Raw genomic sequence first — 23,679 nt, forward strand, 5'->3', positions numbered from 1 at the left:
ATTTGGAAGTATTGGTGCAGTTGATGCTACAACTTTGCAGCAAAAATTTAAAGAAGCAGGCTCGGCACCCATAGCTCAGTTAAGTAGGGCCACATACACCAAAACTGGTGAGTTCGAGCTGGCCCAGGCCTGCTAAACAACCACAGGGCATTGTGGCAGGTGCCTGTAGTCCCAGCTACTTGGAAGGCTGAGGCAAGAGAATTGCTTAAGCCCGAGTTTGAAGTTGCTGTGAGGTGTGACGCCATAGCACTCTACCGAGGGCGACATACTAAGACTATCTCAAAAAGAAAAAAGAAAAAGAAAAATTAAAGAAGCAAATTATTTTTTAATGGTACAGTGTAGTCAAAAACTCCTAATGGGTACAAAAATTGCATATTCTTCAGTAAAATCCACTTCAGACTTTTGTTCATAGTTTTGCTTCTAATATCCAGAACATAGTTCTGGGTATTAACACTCTGTTCTGAGAGGTAGAAAGGAAAAGAAGAATTAAGTAAGGCGTGGCTCTGAGATTGGACCAGAGTTGCTGTGAGTTTCATCTTGCCACTTGTATTTGCACCTAAGCCTTCTTTTGATGAATTACTGTTTGAAAAACTTTTGAAAACTACAGGTCGAACATCCCTAATCTGAAAACCCCAGATCTAAACTTCTCCAAAATCTGAAACTTTTTGAAGTTAACTATATTAAAATTATAATACTCAATATATACCAATAACAAAAGATGAATATAAGTCATCTTTCAGCCCCTCTTATAATTATAGAAGTCAAACATAACTTAGATATTACAATTTTAATAGTTTCTTCCTTTCTTAAAATGCATACACATTTTTTTGCACTCTCTGTAAATGCAGAAATACCAAAATCTAAAACAATTCTGGTCCCAAGCATTTCAGATGAAGAGTACTCACCTTGTACTTATTAAGGCCAATGTAGTAGGAAATTAATCCTCTCCTCTACCTTCTGATTTCGTAAGCATGTCAAAAAACTTATTTAATATAAAATCAACATACATGACAAGATGAAAAAAAAAATCAATAAATCAGCACATAACTGGAAAACATACCTTATTCTGGCCATAATAGCTTGTAGAAAGTTCAGTACGGTCCTAAGTTGAGATTCTTGACAAGCTGGCAGAAGCATACTAAATCCATCATTAAGCAGTTTTTCATGGGAAGGATATAAGCAATAGCTGGTCTCAAACACTTCTTGGACACCATCAATGTAGATGGAAAGAAGTGTCCAGCAAGTCTGTCTCTGTACCACTTCATCATTTTTTGACACCAAGAATTCCTTTGCTTTCTCCCGGAAGGCATGTGAAAATTTTTCAGCCAAAACGCCAATGTCCAGATTTTTCTGGGCATACATCAAAAGGAAGGCCATCTGACCTTTCCAAACAAGGGCTCTCTGGGATGTCATAAAGACAGGCTTCAGGAAACTCAGGAGGTCTAAGACATGACTTGCTACGTCTTCCACCTCTGCGACAGCTGCTAATAGCAGAAAGAGGCTGAAAAAGTTCTGTAAACCAACTTCAGTTAGTTCTTCCATTCTTTTTTGATGGAATTTAGAATATATTCTGTAAAACATAAAAAACTGCTTTAATAAAATTGTCTCAACTGGGCTCACACATGGAACCCCAACATTGTGAGAGGCTGAGGCAGGAGTATCACTTGAGACCAGGAGTTTAAGGCTGCAGAGAGCTATGATGGAGTCACTGTACTATATGGCTTGAGCAGTGGAGCAGGACTCTGTCTCAAAAATAAATAAAATTGTCTGATTCACAAAAAAAAAAATCCTTCACCAAAAGTATTTCATTCAATACTGATGGACAGTCTCATTACTTTACTTTTTAAGTTACTTCTTCATCTTAATGCTGCCTTGGTGCTTTTTCTACTTAGAAAACAAATTCACGGGCGGTGCCTGTGGCTCAAGGAGTAGGGCGCCGGTCCCATATGCCGGAGGTGGCGGGTTCAAACCCAGCCCCGGCCAAAAAAAAAAAAAGAAAACAAATTCACATGGTAGCCTTTCTTTAAAATTTCTTGAGGATGCAGCAAAACAAAGAATTCAGTCTTGCCCCAAAGGACAGAAGGAATATACTTTTCATATGTACATTGCTTTTCCTTTTATTGAAGTTCTCTCTTATTTTATTCTTTATTATAAGAAAGAATATTTTATCTTTTAAATATAATTTGATATGCTTTTACAGAAATTTTAACAGGACAATTTTATAACAATTTTTCTTAACTCCTCTCCCACTACCCCCCAAAGACTTGCTCTTGCTTTACTAACAACCTAAGACAATTTAGTGTGCTTGAAAAATTATTTTTACTTATCTGCAAAGAAAAATTGTTAGTATTCAGATGTCCAAGGCTAGCCATTAAAAAACGTCTTTATTGGCCAGGTGCGGTGGCTCACACCTGTGATCCTAGCACTTTGGGAGGCAGAGGAGGGTGGATTGCCTGAGCTCAGGAGTCTGAGACCAGCCTGAGTAAGAGCAAGACCCCATCTCTAAAATATAGCTGGGCCATGTGGAGGGTGCCTGTAGTCCCAGCTACCTGGGAGGCTGAGGAAAGAGGATCAGAGGATCACTTGTGCCCACACGTTAGAGGTTGCTACGAACTATGATGCCAAAACCCTCACACTCTACAGAGGGCAGCAAAGTGAAACTTTAATCTCAAAAAAAAAAAAAAAAAAGAAAAGAAAAGAAAAAAAATCTTCTCATCAATACTACTTGATACAACAACACAATAGCTAGTTGATACAATGGCAATTAATAAAAGTTTACATATCAGTTAATGTAATTTTCTTTTATCAATTAAGGGATTAGAATCGAAAACAATTCATCTTGAATTACTACTATGAATTATTAAGTTTTGAAATTTTTACAACAGGTTTATTCAGGACAGAAATAATGCTGATGAAAAGCTAAATGTTAATTTATAAAGAACTATGTAAAAGCTGATTGTCTTCTGAAAGTAAAGATCTGTTTAATTATCTTTGTAATCTCTCCCATCCTCACTTTGGCGCTTGATATATGGAATTTGCCAAATAAATATACTTGTTATTGAGTGAATTAAAATGATTTCTTTTAACAATTTAGTTCTGAGTATTCTATCTTTTATAAAACTGTTTCAGATTCAATTAAACTGGCAAACAGAACAAAAAAAAACAAAAACCTGCTATTTGAGTCACATCATTATTGAATAAAGAAACTGCCATTTAAAAAAAGTATTTTCTAAATAAAGAACCCAAACTGTAACCCCGTAACCTTACAAGAAGTATTCACCATGGGAATCAAATAGGAATTTTATTAAGTGATTATGAAAAAGCTTCTACCTAGAATAACAGGTATTCTGCTCTGTGAGAGGTGCCAATAAATAAACTGAGCAAGTAGTCGATGGTAGTATATGGTACAGAGGGCTAAGAAAAGGGCCAATAGGCACATGAAGTAGAACAAGTGGAGACAATTTAAAAATGTAACCATTACAAGCAAAACTCTCAAAAAGAAAAAAGAGAGAACAACAGACTAATGTAACCAAAAGTTTATTATACCAGAAGTGAAAACTGGGCATGATCCCCAAACAAGAACATTAGTGTTGTCTGGTTCTACTAAACCATTCTCTTTCAAAACAGCAGCACTTGTCAACTAATGGGGGTAAAGAACACCAAAGTTTTATACTTTGACCATATTACCTGACAATGTTCTGTTACTTTTAATAAGAGTATCTAAGAGATTACATAACATTACAATTAAATTTGGGCCAAAAAAAAAAGAAAAAGAAAATAAAGAAAGAAAAACCAAAGCACCTCTCTACAGTTCCCTAGTATCTCTGTACTTACCTATGGAGTATCAATCTGCAGCACTGATGAGATGAACAAGAAACTAAAACTCTCTACAAATAATAAACATGAGATTCTGCTCCTTTATCGAACTTTATCAAATAAGGATGAAAAAGCTCCTTATCTTCCTATCCTATATTAATGAATACATATATATTTTTTAATTAAAATTTTTTAATTCTATAAACAATAGAATTCACTGCTCATAGTTCTGGAGGCTGGGAAGTGTAAGAGGAAGGTGCCAGCAGATTTGGTGTCTGATGAAGAAATACATTTTAAATATGTAATCTACAAAAAACTAACCACAAGTAAACTTAAATACAAACAGAAACACTTCTCCAAAAGTTATTAGTGAACATTCACCACAAAGAAAGATCCTACACATACCTTCCTTTCACTTGTTTCCAAGGATGAGGGCCATTGTTCTTCATTGCTTTTTTAACAACTTTTGCCAAAATGCAAAGGAAAATGGTAAAACTACTGCTAGATTTATACAGGTTGTGGTCCTGTTTATCAAAACAGCAAGTCTTAACCATTTCAAGCATTGATGAGGGTGACTTTACGATATTAGAAAGCCCTTTCAAAGGAAGCCAAGAAATGCTGAAGGAACTATTCTAAAAGCAAAATAAAATAGAAAACAAGTATTAGTCTCTTAGCAAATAAAATAAAAATCTAAAAATCCCAATTAGTTTATTAAAAGTTTGATTCACCTTAATCACAGAACTTACATAATCTTGATTCATTCCTCAAAATGAAAATTCCATAAAACCACCAGAGCATTAAGAGGTGCTCAAATTTTAGGTCATCCCCCAAATATGTTTACAATAGTTGGTTTGTTCAAATTCTGATACAAGGCCCATACACTGCATTGCCTTTTTTGATATGGCCCTTTTACCCTGTAAGCTTCCTAGTGTTTTTGTCATACCACTTACTTTTTATATCAGGTTATTTTTGTGTAAAATGTTTCATGTTCTGGATTTAGCTGCTGTATCTCCCTAGTGTCACTCACTTACCCCCTATCTTTTCTGTAAACTGGTGGTAGTGACGATAGGCTTGATCAGATTCATACTAAATTTTTTTGGCAAGAATCTTTCATTTGTACTGCTTAGTATATCTTCGACCACTTAGTGAACAAAGTTCTGACTTTCTGTGATGGTAAGACTGGTCAGGCTGTCAGCCTGATCCACCCATTTTTATAATCCCACTAGCCTTTTACTTAACAGTTTTAATAGACATTGATGATCATTGTCTGGCTGCCTTATTTAAGTAAATGTACAAAATGGCAACTTCCTATTTCTATCATGTTTGCTCAATTAGCACATCAGAAGTTTGATTACTTTAGTTTGTATTTCCCTTAATTTATAGTTTTCAGAATGAGGTTTTTATTTCTAGAACAACTATAAATTATCATGAACTCAGGTATTTAAACATATTTCCTTCTTATTCTCCAATTTTCTCATGCTTTGGCAAGGGAAGTTCTTTCAAGTTGGAGCTTATGTCCTTTTGACATGATTCTAGGCTACTTTGATACTGTTCCTGCTTTCTGGCATGACAAAATAGTCCAGATTCGTCTTATACATATTCTGAGAAACCGAGTTGTTCCCATCTCCAACTACCTTAACATTATACCTCAGAAAAAGGTATTCTTATTTTTAATAAGCTCCATTATACACAAACTTGAACATTCTATTTACTTATAAATCTTCCATTTCCATTTCATATCTTGATTGAGGAGTTCACTATTTATTTACCCGAAACACAAACATCCCAAACCTTCTCTCCATACAGATGTACCTAAATCCTTTAATGATACACCTTAAAAATTTGTACCTTCCACATTCATCCTCTCCTCTCTAAGGCCACTGTCCCTATGTTAGTTCTCAGCCACAGTATTATTCGCTCATACAACTACAATGAACCATGAACTCATCTGTACTCAACTGATTTACACCACTTTCAGAAAAAAACTTTCTCAAACACATGCCTAAGCCACATGCCTGCTCTCTGTCTCTTAAATAAATCAGAACTCAAAAATGCACGTAATCTTTAACCCTTCATAGTCGAACCCCAGACCACTTTCTCTATCTTCCTTCTCTTGTTTCTCTCCAGTCTTCCCAAGCATATTATTCAGAACTACGGACCTGGTGAAAGTAGACCATGCTTTTCATACCTCCATTTATGTATCCACACTGTTCTTTCTACCTAGATGCTCTTTTTCTTTTGTACATGAAAAATTCGACTTTTTCTTAAGGCCAAGATAAAAAATTATGACTTCACGAGGTACTGCACAAGTCCATACAAAGAGTTAGATATAACATTCTCTGGTATTCCAGGATATTATAACTTTTAACCCACAGTATTAGGTGTACCTATCCACTAGTTTATGAGCTCCTCAAGTGCTGAGACTGTATCTCAGTTGAGACAACAGTGTTCAATGTTTCGCAATGCAATTGATAATTATTAGAAAACATTTATAAATGAGGAATACAAAATATCTTACTGCTACAATTTTGGCTACTTTGTTTATATTTACTCTGAAGAGAAAAAGAATACCAAGGCTGTCGCCTTTATGCCAAAGCTCTACAGATAATATTTGTTAAAGATAAAACTAATCTACTCTGAACACAATTTAACCTTCTAAGAAAAATTAACAACTACTCATGATTAAAGCACAATTCCTAAAATATGTACAAATTTTCCAGTTCCCAAAACAAATCCATATTTACTCACCAGGTTCTTACTATAATATTCCCATAAAATTGTGACAATTGTAACATTCGGCTCCCAAAAATCACAAAGTGTCAAACAACAGTGAAGATACATTCGTAATTGTTCTTCTAGTATACCATCCTAAAAAGAGTTATAAGGGAGTAAGTAGGCTCTGGTAACATAAATGTTATCACTTGCCATTGCACTGTATATACCCTGTGTCTAAAAATACTAATTTATGTATATCACCATATATACCCATTCTAATCTTCAGACCAGAAGGCCTAAATCAACATAAGGAATACTACTAAAAATTCATTTTAGAGACCGTAAACACATCCAAATAATGGAAATTACATAACTCAATTTAACTTTTAATTCAATTATTTAAAAACCACAGTAGGTGTTTTATATACAATTCTGTTGGAAACCAAGAAACCCAAATCAGAAAGAAATGGTAACAATGATAATTAAGATGTACACAAGTGACTTGGTCATCTTTAAGTACTTGGTCAAATTCTTTTACAGGACTATCAGAGTTGCTCTTTTAAAAACCAGAGGATTGGGCTCGGTGCCTATAGCTCAAGCAGCTAGGCCACCAGCCACATACACCAGAGCTGGCGGGTTCGAATCCAGCCCGAGCCTGCCAACCAATTATGACAACTATAACCAATAAAAAAAAAACAGCTGGGCATTGTGGCGGGCGCTTGTAGTCCCAGCTATTTGGGAGGCCAAGGCAAGAGAATCACGTAAGCCCAAGAATTTAAGGTTGCTGTGAGCTGTTGACGCTATAGCACTCTACCCAGGGCAATAGCTTGAGACTCTGTCTCAAAAAAAAAGTATTTTGTCAAGAACATAGGAGTTTCATTCATTTAAAATCAAATTACATGAAACCAAAATCCAAAGGAAAAGAAGTAATTTGCAACAAACTAAAAGTGTTTAGAGATCTTCAATCTCTTAGGAAAAAGCAAACTTTTCTATAGAATAGAGAGGATGAAAAATTAGCTCTCCTAAGATGGAGATACATACATTTACACATACTTATTTGTCCATGCAAATGCTTCTAAGAAATACTCTAACTTGAAACCATAGATTCATACCCTAACAGAAATAAAAGGAAGTTTAAAAATTATTAAATACACAGAAACAGAGGTCCAGAAGAAATTAAAAGGACACAAGTAGTTACAACTTAATCTGAAAATCAAAGCTCCATCCAGATGCAGGACTGTTGATGGCAAAAAAAAAAACATTATCTAGACTTTACTGAAATTCTTTGTATTTGGTCTTAACCAAGTGTACTAAGGCCTTAGGACTGGATTAATAACTGATGTAAATGACAATAAGCTCTGTAAAGTATGTCTTACTATTTCACAATCACTTTTTAGTGATTCCAACATTCTTGATATAAATACATATAGGGAACTTTTTGAGTTGTGAAATCAATTTATTCTCAAAAAGAGTGAAGGAATAATACCAAACAAAAATGAAATATAAATAAATCAAACATTTACAGTGGTTGGAAGAAAGATTCTAAAAGGATCATAGATCTTTGGCTTCTGATACAACTTACAGAATTCTTTGGCATTCTAAACTAGAATTCTTAGTTCATAATTAGAAGATTCATATTATAACTAAATGTACTTTTGTTTCACCTAAAAAAAATTTAGAGTCAATGTAAATAATAGGTAAAAGACAATTTCAAACAATTAAAATGATTTTCATTGATATATCTAATGATATATAAAAGATATATCTACTAAATATATACACATATAAAGCAATTTTATACTACAATATTTCTTCTTTATTCCTAAAGTTGTTAACAATCTTTATTTTTTAACACAAAAGTATTTATCTCCCAAATTAAAAAATAATCTTTGCTATAATTTTCTGTAGGCTCTCATATAAACGATAATTTATTACAAAACTTTATGGTCTATAATATAACATCTTTAAAGATGTGATGAACAGTATATTTAAAACTGTTTTTAAAGGAGGTCAAGTGTGACCTCTGGGCCATGAAGCACTACATTAACAGCTCTGTAGAAAGAAAAATGATAAGGTATGAAATGAGTGCTCAGAAACTAGGACCTTATCAGTTAGAATATGATTCAAGCCTGTAAGACAAATTGCTCAGCAAGGCAAGTCACCTTCCTGCTGTGATGAGGATATAGCTGAATTTCCAATGCCACTATCTCCCTCATCGTGTCTCCTAGTTTGATATCATACAGTTGTGAAATGCCTTATAGTTCTGAAGCATCGACTGCTTATATTGAATACATTTTGTCAAAGTCACCAACCAGGATAATTATCTTTGTCCTTTAACTGACAACTCAGTGTTAAAAATCTTGAATAGATAGTCACTAAAAGGAACGACTGTGAGTTGACCTTTCAAAGAATGATTCCATCTCAAGTTTTTGTTACTTAAATCATTTTAACAATTTGCTTGGTTTTATAAGTAAAATATTTAACATAAAAATTAAGCGAACTCCACAAATTGTCTCACTGTAATTATGTACCTGAATACTGATGGACTTTTTCAGCAGCTCTTCTATAAACTTCCAATTTGATTCCATTTGTCTCTAACAAGGAAAAAACATATACTGCATCAAAATTATTCTTCTTGATTATGACTGTATTTAAAATATGATATAGCAAATTAAGTATGAAGTATATTTTCTCTATCATAAAGCATCATTAAAATTCTAATATTACTAAATTTCTAGTATTATTGAATTTCTAATATTACTTTGACAAAGAGTTGGACTTAATAAAAAAATTTACAACTAGGCTGGGTGTAGTGGCTCACGCCTTTTATCTTAGCACTGTGGGAGGCTGAGGTGATACTTGAGTTCAGGAATTTGAAACCAGTCAGAACAAGAGTGAGACTCCATCTCTACTGAAAATAGGAAAACAAGCCAACTAGCCAAGCAATGTGGCAGGCACCTGCAGTCCCAGTTACTCAGGAAGCTGGGGCAGGAGGATCACTTAAGCCTAAGGGTTTGAGGTTGCTGTGAGCTACGATGATGTCAGGACTACAGAGTGAGACTTTCAAAGAATGTCCAAAAAAAAAAAAAAAGTTTATAACTATTTCAATTTAATATAAAGTTATCAGGAGTTATTTTATTAAACATTGATGCTTCTATAAGATTACAACTATTTTAATAAAAAAAAAATTTTTTTTTGAGACAGAGCTTCAAGCTGTTGCACTGGGTAGCAACTTCCAATTCCTGGGCTCAAGCGATTCTCTTGCCTCAACCTCCCAAGTAGCTGGGACTACAGGCACGCACCACATCGCCCGGCCATTTTTGGTTGTAGCTGTCATTGTTGTTTGGCAGGCCCAGGCTGGATTTGAACCCGCCAGCTCGGATGTATGTGGCTGGCACCTTAGCTGCTTGAGCTAGAGGTGCTGAGCCAATTTTAATAGTTAATTTCTGCTATCAGATATAACTTAATATAAGAAAACTTTATACATATATCTACATATATTTTGGGAATTTTTTTTATGCCGAGTATTTTTCCCTATTCTCTACTTTAATCACTAAAGATTTCTTCCTTCATTTTATACATAACAGCCTTGAGACCATCTAGTTCTAGCAAACAAAGTAAGTAGCCAATGTTCAACTATCTGGCGATCTCAACTCTAGAAAACTGTCCATGGTAAGGAAGACAGCTTAGAAGAACTTTCCCAAAGGCTAGGCACTGAAAACAATTCTATTTTTCCAAGAGGAAAGCCTGCAATATGTTCTCACGAAATACTCAGGTCACTTAATACTCAGTTCTTAAACAGTTAGGTATGTGGACACCGGCCAAAAGCAGAAACAAAGAACCTCCAAGAGGAAGCAAGTAATGACTAATATTTAATATAGGGGGAAAATGTGTAAAAAGTAATCATAAAACCTCAAAAAGCCAAACAGAGACGTTAAAAAATAAAGGCAGAGACTCATCATACCTTATTATCCCTAGTAAAAAGAATATGATCATAAGGATGAACTCAGAAGGCCAATTAAGAGTTAAAGCATATTCAATATTTTCATGATTTGAAGTGGCTAGACAGTGTTTATGTAATGGTGGCAAGTCTCTAAGATGGCCCCCAATGACACTTGTCTTCTGATATTTATGCTTTATGTAATCCCTTCCCGCTATGTACCAGGGTTGGTCTGTCACTAGCAGACTACCAATGCCAAGGAAAGACATTATGCCATTTCCAAGATTCAGTTACAAGACATGGAAGCTTTGCATCTTGACAACACTCTCTCCTGTTGACTTGTTCTAGGAAAAGCCACATTCAGAACAGCCCACATGATGAGTAACTACATCATTCTGGCAAGACAAGTAAGATCGAAAGCAAGCCCTCCAGCCTCAGTTTACGTCTTTAGAGACTGAAAGCCTGGTTGACAGCTTGACTGCAATCTCATTAGACCCTGAGTCAGACCATACAGCAAAGCTGACCTGAATGCCCAACTCTCAGAAACACAGTGAGATAATAAAATTAAATTACTTTTATGAAAGTAAAGTCAATGCAAAACACATCTATCAAGAGAGAATACAGGCTAAAGAGTGTGGCCTTCCCCCAAGAGAAGATCTGTCCTTTCCCCTTCATTTCTTGGGAGGTAATCTCTAGGCCCCTGAATTGTGATGCCTGATAGGAGCATCTTCATTTGCTGGGAAGATACAGTCATCCTGAATAATCTAGCGATTATTTAAAAGTTAAAGAGCAAAGGCTGGGCATACCCACGTAGTCCATGGTAGGGTCCTGTCATGCTCAAAAGACCAATAATATGACTTACACTGCTGACTTTGCGTGAGCTGACCTAGAGACTGAGACCAGCCATGTGAATAATCAACAGTTCATGCCCACATAATGGAGATCCAATAAAACCTACGAACACTGAGGCTTGGGTGAGCACCCGGGGTTTGCAATACTCTCTGTATACTGCCACACAATGATGCCAGGAGGCAAACGTATTATGACTTCATGGGAAAAGAAAAACAGAATCTCCACATTCAGTACTTGGTCTAGACTCTGGACCATGTGCTTCTTCCCTTGGCTGATTTTGATCTATATCCTTTACCCTAACCATGAGTACAATAGCTTTCAATGAGTGCTATGTATCCTAACAATTTATCAAATCTGAGGATAGTTCTGGGAACTCCCTAACTTGCAATTGGTGTCAGAAGTGAGGGCAGTCTTAGTAGGGACTGCACCCTTGGTAGCTGGCCCCAAGCCCCACCCCCAACCAAAAAAATCATTTTTTTCTGTCAATACTGTATGTTCATTGTGTTAAGCTCCTTACATATTACTTCTTCAAAAACAAAAAAGTTTACCATTTCACAGAAAACACAAAGGATTATAAATGTACGAGTCAGAGAATGGATTCATATCCAAATTGGTCCGGCACAAAAGCCAGTCTCCCTCCTACTATACCATAGATCAGTAACTAATTTTTTTTCTTTAGCATGCCTTTCTTCATATTTCAGCAATTCATTTTTGTATCATTCTTTATTAAGAAAATGTCACTTTTCATGGTAAGTAGGGAAGAATATGACAGGATTGAAATAATGTAAGTTTTAGCTTTACAAATAGATGTTAATGAGTATATTTAAATTGTTCTGTTCTATCATGGCATTTAAATCACAAGAATTATAGGAAAATAGTGTAATTCTCACCCAAGTGATTTCATCTATATGGATCACTATTGTGGGTATAATCTAAACAAAAACTGTAATTCAAAGGACAGAATGGCTATTCTATAATACCCAAATCAAATGTAAGAGAATATGTTTCAGAGGTACAGATTTTTCTTCCACAAGACCATTTAACTTTGACCAGCTACAGCTTTTTTCTCCACATACCAAATTATACCATGTAACCTCTTTTCTGCATACCAAGTTAATTCTGCCATAACACAGGAGGTACATAGCCATCAATTTGGGGCTAGGTTTTACATTTCTTTTTTTTTTTTTTGCGGTTTTTGGCCGGGGCTGGGTTTGAACCCACCACCTCCGGCATATGGGGCCAGCGCCCTACTCCTTGAGCCACAGGCGCCACCCAGTTTTAGATTTCTTATCCTACCATTAAAACTAAGATTTAAGCTTTAGTATACACAGTATGCCCACCAGAAATATAAAATAGATCCCCTACACCCCCCACTTCCAACAGAGCAGGTAGCCTGGTGCAACTCCCGTGGTAAGGTTACATTTCACAACTTTCTCTTGTTACTATTTCAGACTTTTCAAAGATGAGCATCAGCTAGTCTGATTGCACTATGCTCTGGGCAGGCAAAGCACTGCTAAAATTGACCTCTGTAATGCCCAAAAGTAATTTTCCTCTTTAAATTGCATGTGGTTTTAAAATTGATGACTGACATTGTGAGAGAATAACACACTCTCATCTAGGTTGAGAGAAAAGTATTAAACAGAAATGCATGGAAATCTAAAGCTAACATAAGAAGTGAGATATCAAATTTTTCTTACAGGCCTATACTAAGAAACTGGATAGATTTGTGATTTAAATCCACTACAGCATAAAAAACTTTTAAAATAAAAAATAATTAACCATATCTGAAACCTTTTTAAAGTAAAGATTTCACATTAACCTCAGGGCAAGGCAGTTCACATTTAAAAACTGAAACATTCCCATGTTGTCACAGATTAAAGATATTTCTCTAGTGAAGACATGAGTAGCCATTATTACTTACACCATCTCTCATACCAGACTGCTTTTTAGTGGATTAAAGCATGCTTACTGTGTAGCCATTTTCTCTATCGTAGTTATGCTAATATATCATAAGGAATAAAAAAAGAATTTAGGCAATTTTCCAAATTCTGATCTAAATATATCCCAGACCAAAATTAACATCCTATATAATCCTTCTGAAAGAATGAGCCAATATGCCTTTAAGTTTATAGATTGGCATGACTATCTGATTTTTCAACTATACTGAGATATCTTTGAGAGTAAAAGGATAAATTAACCAGATAGGATAAGTACATAATACACATAAACTGAGAGTGTCCTGACAACTGGAACTCATAGTTCCTTTACCAAAGATCTATTCATAAGACGCAATTCTCAGGAAAACATTAATAGCAACTTTATCTAAAGGATAAAATAGTAACATTTAGTCACTGTGCCCCTCAATTTCCTTACCTGGATATACATAATATCCTCTTACCTACTTCATAAGACTTCACTGACATTAATAATCATTGTCACTGTGAGATTATTAAATATGTTGTAAATGCAATATATACTTCATTATGAAAACTAACTAGAGTGCTCGAGTTTTTCTTCAAATGCCTTTAAGAAGTCCAGAAATGTTTTAAACGCTTTATGAGTCATAAATAAAGGTAAGGTTTATTTTAAATGTACATATATATTACACATCTTTTCTTTTATAATACGAAAGGTTCCTTTTTCAAATATCATGGCTCTCCTAAAACCTTGTACATAATTTAAAAATATAATTTTTTAAAAAATAAAAGTATCTTGAGAAAAATCACATGATTGTTCCTGATATTAAAAGACACAGGTTAAGCTATTTTAAACACAAACAATTCATTTACTACCATGATTCAGAGCTAATAAAAGTGATCATCTCCTCTGTAGTTCTCTGTATAAAACAGAAGAGTGAGTTCAGCAATGCAATCATGAGTAGTCATACTAGTGCAATTTAACATTATGGTCAATACTAATGACATATGTATATTTTTTTAAATTAATGGAGTTAGATTACCTAGAACACTGAGAGTATCAGGGGGACAAAATCAAGTACTACTGAAATATGCCACTCACTCAACCAAGTATTAATGAAATTCCTACACAAATTAATAATCTTTAAATTGTAGAATACTTAAATACATTGGTACTAAGCTATGTATGAACTTCTCAGAACAATATCTAGCTCATTTCACTTTATCTTGGGATCTCCTAAAAGATCTTTTACTAGTAAGGGTATCATTCAGAGCACTTCTTGAGACCCTTTCCATTTCTATGAAGCTATGTTTATACTGACTGGCCCTCAGGTTCCACAGATGATTTCTCTAAGCTGAGTCTGTCAAGTACTCCAAAAAGAAAATCTATCAGGCCCATCCAAGAACATGTTTCACAAAGCAATCGTTCTTTTTCCTCACAGAGAATGAGAACTACGAAACATTTTAAAAATAAGAATTTCCAAGTCCCCAAAGAGATTACTAAATCAGGATCGCCAGAGTTAAGACCTTAAAAACTCAGAGGTAGGTCTGACTATCAGATAGGTACGTAAACCATTCCATAAAAAAGACCAATTTTGAAAATATTGACACATTGGCTTCATGATTCTAGATGCTTGTTTGATGGAACGGATGGGCTGATATAATACCATAATATTTATTCATTTCTGAATATGGAACAAATTACATGCAAATAGAGCTTCAAATAAACATACCAGCAGGTTTTACTCAGACCTTTTTAAGTAACACTGTAAAAAATGTTTCTAACTAGAAAGTAATATACTGGTTAAAAATCTCTGTCTTCCTATTGGAAGGAAAATCATAATTGTTTAACATATTGAATTATCTCTGCATAAACTTCTCTAAAGAAGTGTTACTCTGAAGAAATACTTTTATTAAATTATTCACAAAAATAAGTTAATTCATTTCTGGAGAAATTTCTTTGCCAATCTTACGGATTTGAACTAGATGCAACATTTGGAACAATCCAATCTCATGATTTCTGTCTGAGCAAACAGAGGGCTAGAAAAGTCATATTATAATTGTTTAGTAGTACAGCCAAGATTATAACAAAGCAAACATTAAAAACATAGATTTTTCAAGATGTTTACAGAAATGCCTATAGAAATTTACATAAACATACATAAATTAAAAAAATTATCTCTGTAGGATGAGAATCTGATTTTTTGCTACTCCTGCTCACTTGCAAATTTGTCTGAACAATATGTATTGATTGACAATATAAGAAAGTTTAAACAAATAAAATCTTACCATTTCATCTTGTACTCCATGGTGATCAAACTGGTAAAATGATGCCACATGAGTAACAATCCACCAGCTAAAACCTAATGGGTCCCTGGACTGGATGACAGGCACAGAGGGTCTTCTCTGGTCACTGGATTTTTCAAAGAGTGTTTTAAGTAGTTTACTCAACCAGTTCCAAAATGACTATAGAAACAGAGGTAGTATGATTCAGGTAAATTAAGACAGTTTGGATAACCTTTGACTTAAACCTCATTTTTTTTAATGACGTGTACAAAAGAGAATATGTAACACATATAAAATGTAAAGAATAGTAAAAATTTCTAAGTTAAGAATTAGAATGTGTTCATATACTTTAAAAAGACCCCACATGTCTTCACAATCATTTCTTTTTCCATCTGGGGTAATATTTTGCAGACTTTTATGAGAAATCATTCCCTTGCTTTTTTAAGTTTTGCCACACAGGTATGTAGGTTTGTATCACAAATAGCGTGGTTTCACATTTTTTTTTTTTAATACACTTATGTGGCTTTTTCTATTCTTTCGTAATTTGCTTTTTCTGCTCAACATTATGTTTCTGACAGGCTCATCTGTATTAATGACTATATCTATAGTTCATTGGAATGTTTCAGTATATGACTATATGATCAAACATTTACCAAATCTACTGTTGTTGACATTTAATGAGTTTAATAAGCTTTTTTCTAGGTATTTCATGTAAATGAAAGTTAATAGGCATAAAGTTTTTGCCAATATCTCTTACTTTTGTAATACAGAGAGTGCCAAAAATATGTATAAACATTTTAAAATAGGAAAAAACTGTATTAATATTGTAACACTCAACACAAGGTGTCCATAAAATTCATATGCAATCTAAAATTGGTAACTATTTTATATATACCAATAACAAAAGATGAATACAAGTCACTTCTGACTTCTGCAATTACAAGAGGTGCTCAAAGTAGTTACCATTGGTATTTAGACACTTCTGATTACAGTGAACTACTGCTTGGGCAATGCTGACCAAAGTGTCCACTTGAATCACAGCACATGCTGCTTCAATTTCTTCCTGAAGTACCACAATTGTAGCCAGTTTTCTACGGTACATCACATCCCTTAAGGTCCCATGCAGGTGGAAGTCAAGGGGTGTTAAGTCAGGAGAATGTAAGGGAAAATCAACCATACCACTTTGGCCTGTGTATTATCCTGGCAAATTCTCATTGAGGTAAGCGCTCATGTCTCAGTACTTATAATAACTTTGGGATGAAAACTTCCCACTTTGAGGTTTTAAGAATGGGCCTATGCTTGTTCTGCTGACTCCCGTCTCACATGCACACTGTTTGGCAGACTCCTGTGGCGAGCGTGTAAATGGTTCCAACGTCACAGCCGAAGCAGCAGGACCTGCTGAGTGAGGCCTCCTGGATCTTCCCTGTGCACATCACACACAGCACCACATACCTCACACTTACAAACGCACGCAGTTGATGGGCATGTTGGAGGCTCTGCTGCATACTCACACATCCACTGTCGTACTTCCATAGTGTTCTCAAATTTCAAATACCACTTCAAAATGGTCTTGTACTCCTCAAACAACAACGGTGCTTCTGCCATTTTCTTTGATTATCTTGTCTGTCTCATGGTGATGCTAGCATTTATTTGCTAGAAGCCATCTTTTGAGTGAACGTCATACTACACATCGCTACTATAATTCAACTTTGAAAAGTAATAAATCTATTTATTACATATATATTTTTTGGCATCCCTGGTATATGCAGAATCTGAAGTCATATTCCTTTTTTAATTTCTAGTATTTACTGTTTTGTAATCATCTCAACAAAGACTGGTCAATTTTAGTTATCATTTTGAAGACCTAACTTTTGAATTTAGCTACTCTGTCCCTTTAGCTTCCTTTAATATGTAAAAGTTCCTGGGATTTTATCATTTATAACCTTGATATTTTTGAAGTATACAGGCCAGTAACTTAGACTCAACTGATGCCTCTTCATGATTACATTGGCATTGCACACTTTTTACAGGAAAACCACAGAAACATTTTTGTTCTTTCAATCAATGCAGCATATCAGGGGTACATGATGTTAATTGGCCCTCTTACTAACCAACTTTTATTACTAGGTTAAGGTCATCTTTGAGATTTTTTGCACCATGAGTTACTATTCTACCTTTTGTACTGATAAGTACTGGCTGGAGATCTTAACAAATTATGTAAATATTCCATTTTTCATCATACCTTGTCCACTACTTTCAGCATCCATTGAGGATTCTTATCTGAAAGGTTTTTTTTACATACCCTCATGGTGCCTAAGCATCTTTAACTCAATCTGCAATGTTACCTTACGATTTTCTTCTGCTTTATAGGTGCTTCTGGGGGACAGCAAATCATTAGCTAAAGTATATCACTTCTGTTCTCAGTTTTCTTCTAGTAACTTCATAAAGGTTTATTACTTAGTTTCATTCCTTTAGTATATTTAGACTAGTTGAAAAGACTCTTAGTTTATAGGCACTCTCTTTTGACAATGTACCAAAGTCCCATTCCTTTATTGGATTTCCTTTTTTTGATGGTTGTGATGAGTGGGTGTGGGTCCTTTGATTTTGCTGTTGGGGTTGGTTTGTTATGCAAGACACTAAATTTTCCGCACTCATGACTTGTCCTCTTCACCATCTAGTCACCAAAGGTTACGACTCTCTTTTGTCTTTTTATTCTCCAGAAACTCTGTCCTCAAAGACTGCCTTTATCTATCATACATACACTTTTATGTTCCTTTCCTATTGTTGATTCTCTGGTGTACAAGAAAGCTTTTTCAGTAATTTCACATTCTGGCAATAGTTTTAGACCAATTCTAAGACCACTGCTAGTTCTCTCCTCTGAGTAGCTATTTTCAGAGTGCCATTGCTTATTAGAAAGGCTTGTGATAGGTGCTTTGGTGATTTTAACTTTTTAGAATTTACAGCTCTAGATTCCTACTTTGCAATTGTAATATTAGTATGTCTTTGGGTAGAGCTGACCCTAGAAAAGCACAGGTTTGCACTACATGAGTCCACTTAAACATGGACTTCCTTCCATTTCTGCCACCTGAGAAGATAGATCCCTCCCCTCCTCCTCCTCAGCCTACTCAGCATGAAAACAAGGACAAAGACCTTTATGATGACCACTTCTACTTAATAAATTAGTAGGAAATGTTTCCCTTATTATTTTATTAAAATTTCATTGTCTAGCTTAAGACTAATGTGTAATACATAAAACATACAAAATATGTGTTAGTTATGTATGTTATCAGTGACGCTTCTAATGAAAAATAGGCTATTAGTAGCTAAATGTTGGGGGAGTCAAAACTTTATACATGGATTTCTAACAGCATGGGAGGGTCAAAACTCCACGTTCTTCCAGGGTCGGTTTTAGTTTTATTTGTTCTTGCTCTTCTCTATTTTTGTGAGAAGGAATTATGGAAAGATCCACAAGTTATTCTTGGATACCAAGAAGTCAATGGCTTGGAGTCAACCTGCTCAAAGGCTTGGACTGCCATAATAAATACATAGGAGCTATTTTAAACTTCTCCAAAGCACCACATTTAAAGATAAGCAATTTGCCTTACAAATTTAGTTGAGTTTCTAGTTTATCTTTTTTGGGTGTTCAGTTTTATGAATACTTGGTTTATTAGTAGGCTACCAACTTGAGTCAATTCTGAACTTTATCTTCTAGTCTTGTACCCTATAATGCCTCAAAGACAAAGTTCAAGTTTATACAGTTCAGCAACTGCCTATAAGGTTATGAGATGGCTTCACTGTTCAGCTCTTTTGAGTTCTCAACTGTATTTACTATTTGGTCTCAGTACTCCTTATTTTCTACGAGCTTACTGACACATTTAAATGCTTATTATATAGTAGGCAGAATAATTAGATTATTTTTAGCAAAAAGTTCAAACTATCTTACTATCAGAAATGGAAACTCCTAATTTGTCTGTCAAAATAAAATAGTCCTCAAAATTTATGAATAATATAACTTACTTTAGCTGTATTAAAAAAATGAAATAACCACAGACTGTCTTTATTTTAAGAAAAATAAGTGCAGTTACCACATAAAATGAAAAGCGTGTACATCATTTAGGTTAAACAGTATATATTACTCTTAAAATTTAATTGTATAAAATTAAATTTATACAATTTAGTATCTTAAATTGTACCCATTTTTCTGCTTAAAAATCTAAACAAAAAAAAAGACGAGGCAATAGGATGATTGTGTCTATATTACCTACATGTGGTTTATACTTTAAGACTGAGCTTTGCAATACAAGATCAATTCTAAAGAAATACAAAATTTTTATAATCAAGTAATAGTTTGTAGAAAATGAAAAAATTAATGTTTGTCGGGGGCGGCGCCTGTGGCTCAGTCCGTAAGGCGCCAGCCCCATATACCGAGGGTGGCAGGTTCAAGCCCGGCCCCAGCCAAACTGCAACCAAAAAAAAAAAAAAAAAATAGCTGGGCGTTGTGGCGGGCGCCTGTAGTCCCAGCTACTCGGGAGGCTGAGGCAAGAGAATCGCTTAAGCCCAGGAGTTCGAGGTTGCTGTGAGCTGTGTGAGGCCACAGCACAGCACTCTACTGAGGGCCATAAAGTAAAACTCTGTCTCTAAAAAAAAAAAAAAAAAAAAAATTAATGTTTGTCATGTCAACAAAATGTATAAAACTAGCAAATAATCAAAAGGAAAAAAAATCACTTAGACTTTTTAACATTTAAATCTCCTCAAAGAAAACTGAAACCTTCTAACAAATCAAAATGCCAAGAGAAAAAAAAATTTTTACTTGATAATAAACAAAACATTTATTTGCTGCTAAAATAAGAACTCAACATAAATATAGTGCTTTCAAACCTCTAAAAATAGAGTTGTTATTAAAACTACATTGTAGCACCCAAATCCCTACTTATAAAAAGGTGAGAAATTAAAAATCAAAAAATAAAGAAAAATCAAAAGTACCTTTTCATATACCAGTTTTAGGATGTAGAATTGTCCACACTCTCATCTGCCAATGAATTTCTCTTTTTAAATAACCTACATTAGAAAAAAAATAAAGCTCTGCTCTGAAGACTCAACTCAGAATAAGGCGAAAATTTCCTATCTCCCCCTTTCTGTTTCTCTTCCTCTCTCCTTGAGTAATAGAAACATGTTTTATTTATCCCCAAATCTTCTAGTTCTGCCGTATTTCCTGAATAAAATGTTTTCTGAATTACTAGAAGATATTAAATATCTGGCCGAAAAGATTCCTATTAAGATCAAAACAAAAAACAAATGCAACAAAACTTAAGAAAATAAAATCAAATCTTACACTTCTGGATTTTTCATATTACTAACTTTGGGTTAAAAATAAATAGGGTTGGCTGGGTACAGTGGCTCATGCCTATAATCCAAGCACTCTGGGAGGCTGAGCCTTGAGCTCAGTAGTTCAAGAGCAGCCTGCGGAAAAACATGATACCATTTCTACTAAAACCAAAAAAATCAGCCAGGCATCATGGCAGGCACCTTTAATCCTGGCTCTATGAGAAGCTGAGGCAGGAAGATCACCTGAACCCAGGAGTTTGAGGTTGCTGTGAGCTAGGCTGATGCCATAGCACGGTAGTCGGGGCAAGAGTGAGGCTATCTCAAAAAATAAAAATAAATTAAAAAGATAAATAGGGTTGGTTGGGTGCAGTGGCTCCTGCCTATAATCTTAGCTTTTTGGGAGGCCAAGGAGGGAAGATATCTTCAGCCCAGCAACAAGATCAGCCTAGGACACATAACTAGACCTCATCTCTATAAGAAATAAAAAACATCAGCCAGGCAAGTTGGCACATGTCTACAGTTCAGCTACTCAGGAGGCTGAGACAGGAGGATCGCTTGAGCCCAGGAAATTGAGATTGCAATGAGCTACCATTGCACCTGGGCCCTTTAGCTCAAGCAAAAAGAGCAAGACCATGTCTCAATCAATCAATCAATCAACAGGATTAAAAAATAAAGTAGGTACTCGGTATTCAGTTATTGTTCTGTTTGGTGTTGTTACTGCCTTATTACAATGATGAAAATTATTAAGGTTTTCTTTTGGCCTAAACCATTAGATATATTAAACATAAAAGTTAGTAAAAATAAGTAACACGTTGATTTTCCAACTTACTTCCGAGAAAGACCATTTACTTCTGTGGTTTAGAAGATGAATGAGTAGGACCCATAACTCTTTAATACACAGACATGGGCAATGGTGATTCATTAATGATTCAGAAGGTCTGACCTACAGAAAAGAACCAAACAAGTTATTTATAAGAGAAGGGAAGAGCTTTACTTGCCACATATCTCCTAAATTGTTTTAAAAGACTAATATAGATAACTTCAAATTTATTCTTTGATAAAATTACTTATTAAAATGTGCCCTTTCATTACCTTTAAAAATAAATTTCCATTTTAAACCCCGAAATTCAGAATAAAGTGGATTTTCAACTAAAAATAAATACAAACCAAAAATCATTTAATCCAGTGGTCAGTGAACTTTCTCTATAAAAGGCAAGATGGTAAATATTTTAAGGTTTTGTTGGCAATACAGTCTCTGCTACAACTATTCTACTCTGCTACTTTAGCATAACAGCAGCCAGAAACAAGAGAAAAGAGAAATAGATTTGTGTTTCACTAAAATGTTACTTACAAAAACACATGGCCATCTAGATTTGGCCTCTGGGCCATGCTTTGCTTGTCTGGACCTAATCCATATATAACAACAAGAAAAAAAGACTTCTGTTTTTTTTTTTTTTCGGTAGAGACAGAGTCTCACTGTACCGCCCTTGGGTAGAGTGCCATGGCGTCACATGGCTCACAGCAACCTCTAACTCTTGGGCTTACGTGATTCTCTTGCCTCAGCCTCCCGAGCAGCTGGGACTACAGGCGCCCGCCACAACGCCCGGCTATTTTTTTGTTGCAGTTTGGCCGGGGCTGGGTTTGAACCCACCACCCTCGGCATATGGGGCTGGCGCCCTACTGACTTGAGCCACAGGCGCCGCCCGAAAAAAAGACTTCTAAGGAAAAGATTAGAAAATAAATTTGGGGCTGGGCATAAAGATGGAGGCTCTACACCAGTAATTTCAGCACTTCAAGAGGCATGAGAATAATTTGATGCCAGGAGCTCAAGACCAGCCTGGGCAACATAGCAAGATACTTTCTCTACAAACACCAAAAATATAAAGCAGCTTGGTGGGGCATGACTCAAGACGCTGAGACATGAGGTTTACTTGAGTCCAGGAGTTCGAGATTACAGTGAGCTATGACTACACCATTGCACTTTAGTCTGAGCAACAGAGTTAAGACTCTGTCTCAAAAAAACTGAAAACAAACAAAAAATGTTTTTTGATTCGCTGTCAAAGCACAGTAAAAATTCTTACTAAGACATAATAGGGGCTTGGTGCCAGTAGCTCAGCAGCTAGGACACCAGCCACATACACTGGAGCTGGCTGCTCAAATCCAGCCCAGGCCTGCCAAACAATGACAACTATAACAAAAAAAAGCTGACTGAAGCCAGCTTTCCACAGAGGCTCCTGTCCGGAAGGAGAGTTAAAGGACAGAAATTTAGCAAGTAATCTGGCGGATTAGAGCTACACCAAGAGAGAAGGTTGGAGAACGCACATCATCCTGCTGAGGCAAGCTGCGACCCTAAGGATACAAACAAAAGGTACAAAATCCATCACCAAGCGAAAGGGAGTCCCCTCCCCCATGAGAACGGCTCAGAGTACCCCATAAACAAACAAGCAGAGTTCAAAAGTCCTCCCATTATACTCCACAGGAGAGACCCTCTAAAAACCAGACCTACTCCCACTAGGGTGCCATGGCGTTATCCTGCCAGGCATAAAACTGTGTAAAGCTGTACATATTCTCTACCTGCAATTCTGAGCTCCCAGCACTCCCCTCCACTCTCACTCTGAGGTCTGTAGGCCTATCCCCCAGGAGTCCGGATTCTTGGGTGATTTCTCGAGGGGCGTGGACGGGGTCTGGACTGCACTTGGTCAGTGCTGATTCTGCGGCACGGGAGTGAGGAGAGGACCGTCAGCTGAGAGGGAACCACGCCAGAGCGGTGGTGCCCCAAGGCACAGAGCAACAGCCATTTTTGGCAACAATAGGGCTCACCCCTGGATA

The 23,679-nt window shown here is 35.7% G+C and overlaps 1 protein-coding gene across 2 annotated transcripts in view; it reads right to left on the reverse strand.

The window, feature by feature from the left end:
• The window catches only part of MMS22L (MMS22 like, DNA repair protein), a 152,354-nt gene that overhangs the window by 92,924 nt on the left and 35,751 nt on the right, over positions 1 to 23,679 (reverse strand). For both annotated transcript variants that reach the window (XM_053591507.1, XM_053591508.1), the window contains exons 9-14: positions 21,680 to 21,793; positions 15,529 to 15,705; positions 9,063 to 9,125; positions 6,565 to 6,684; positions 4,222 to 4,448; positions 1,061 to 1,570 (exon numbers count right to left, since the gene is read on the reverse strand). In XM_053591507.1, the coding sequence (XP_053447482.1) occupies positions 1,061 to 1,570; positions 4,222 to 4,448; positions 6,565 to 6,684; positions 9,063 to 9,125; positions 15,529 to 15,705; positions 21,680 to 21,793 (1,211 nt within the window). The remainder of the gene's footprint in view (positions 1 to 1,060; positions 1,571 to 4,221; positions 4,449 to 6,564; positions 6,685 to 9,062; positions 9,126 to 15,528; positions 15,706 to 21,679; positions 21,794 to 23,679) is intronic.

The sequence above is a fragment of the Nycticebus coucang genome, chromosome 5 (assembly GCF_027406575.1).
Source record: "Nycticebus coucang isolate mNycCou1 chromosome 5, mNycCou1.pri, whole genome shotgun sequence".
Classification (NCBI taxonomy): domain Eukaryota; kingdom Metazoa; phylum Chordata; class Mammalia; order Primates; family Lorisidae; genus Nycticebus; species Nycticebus coucang.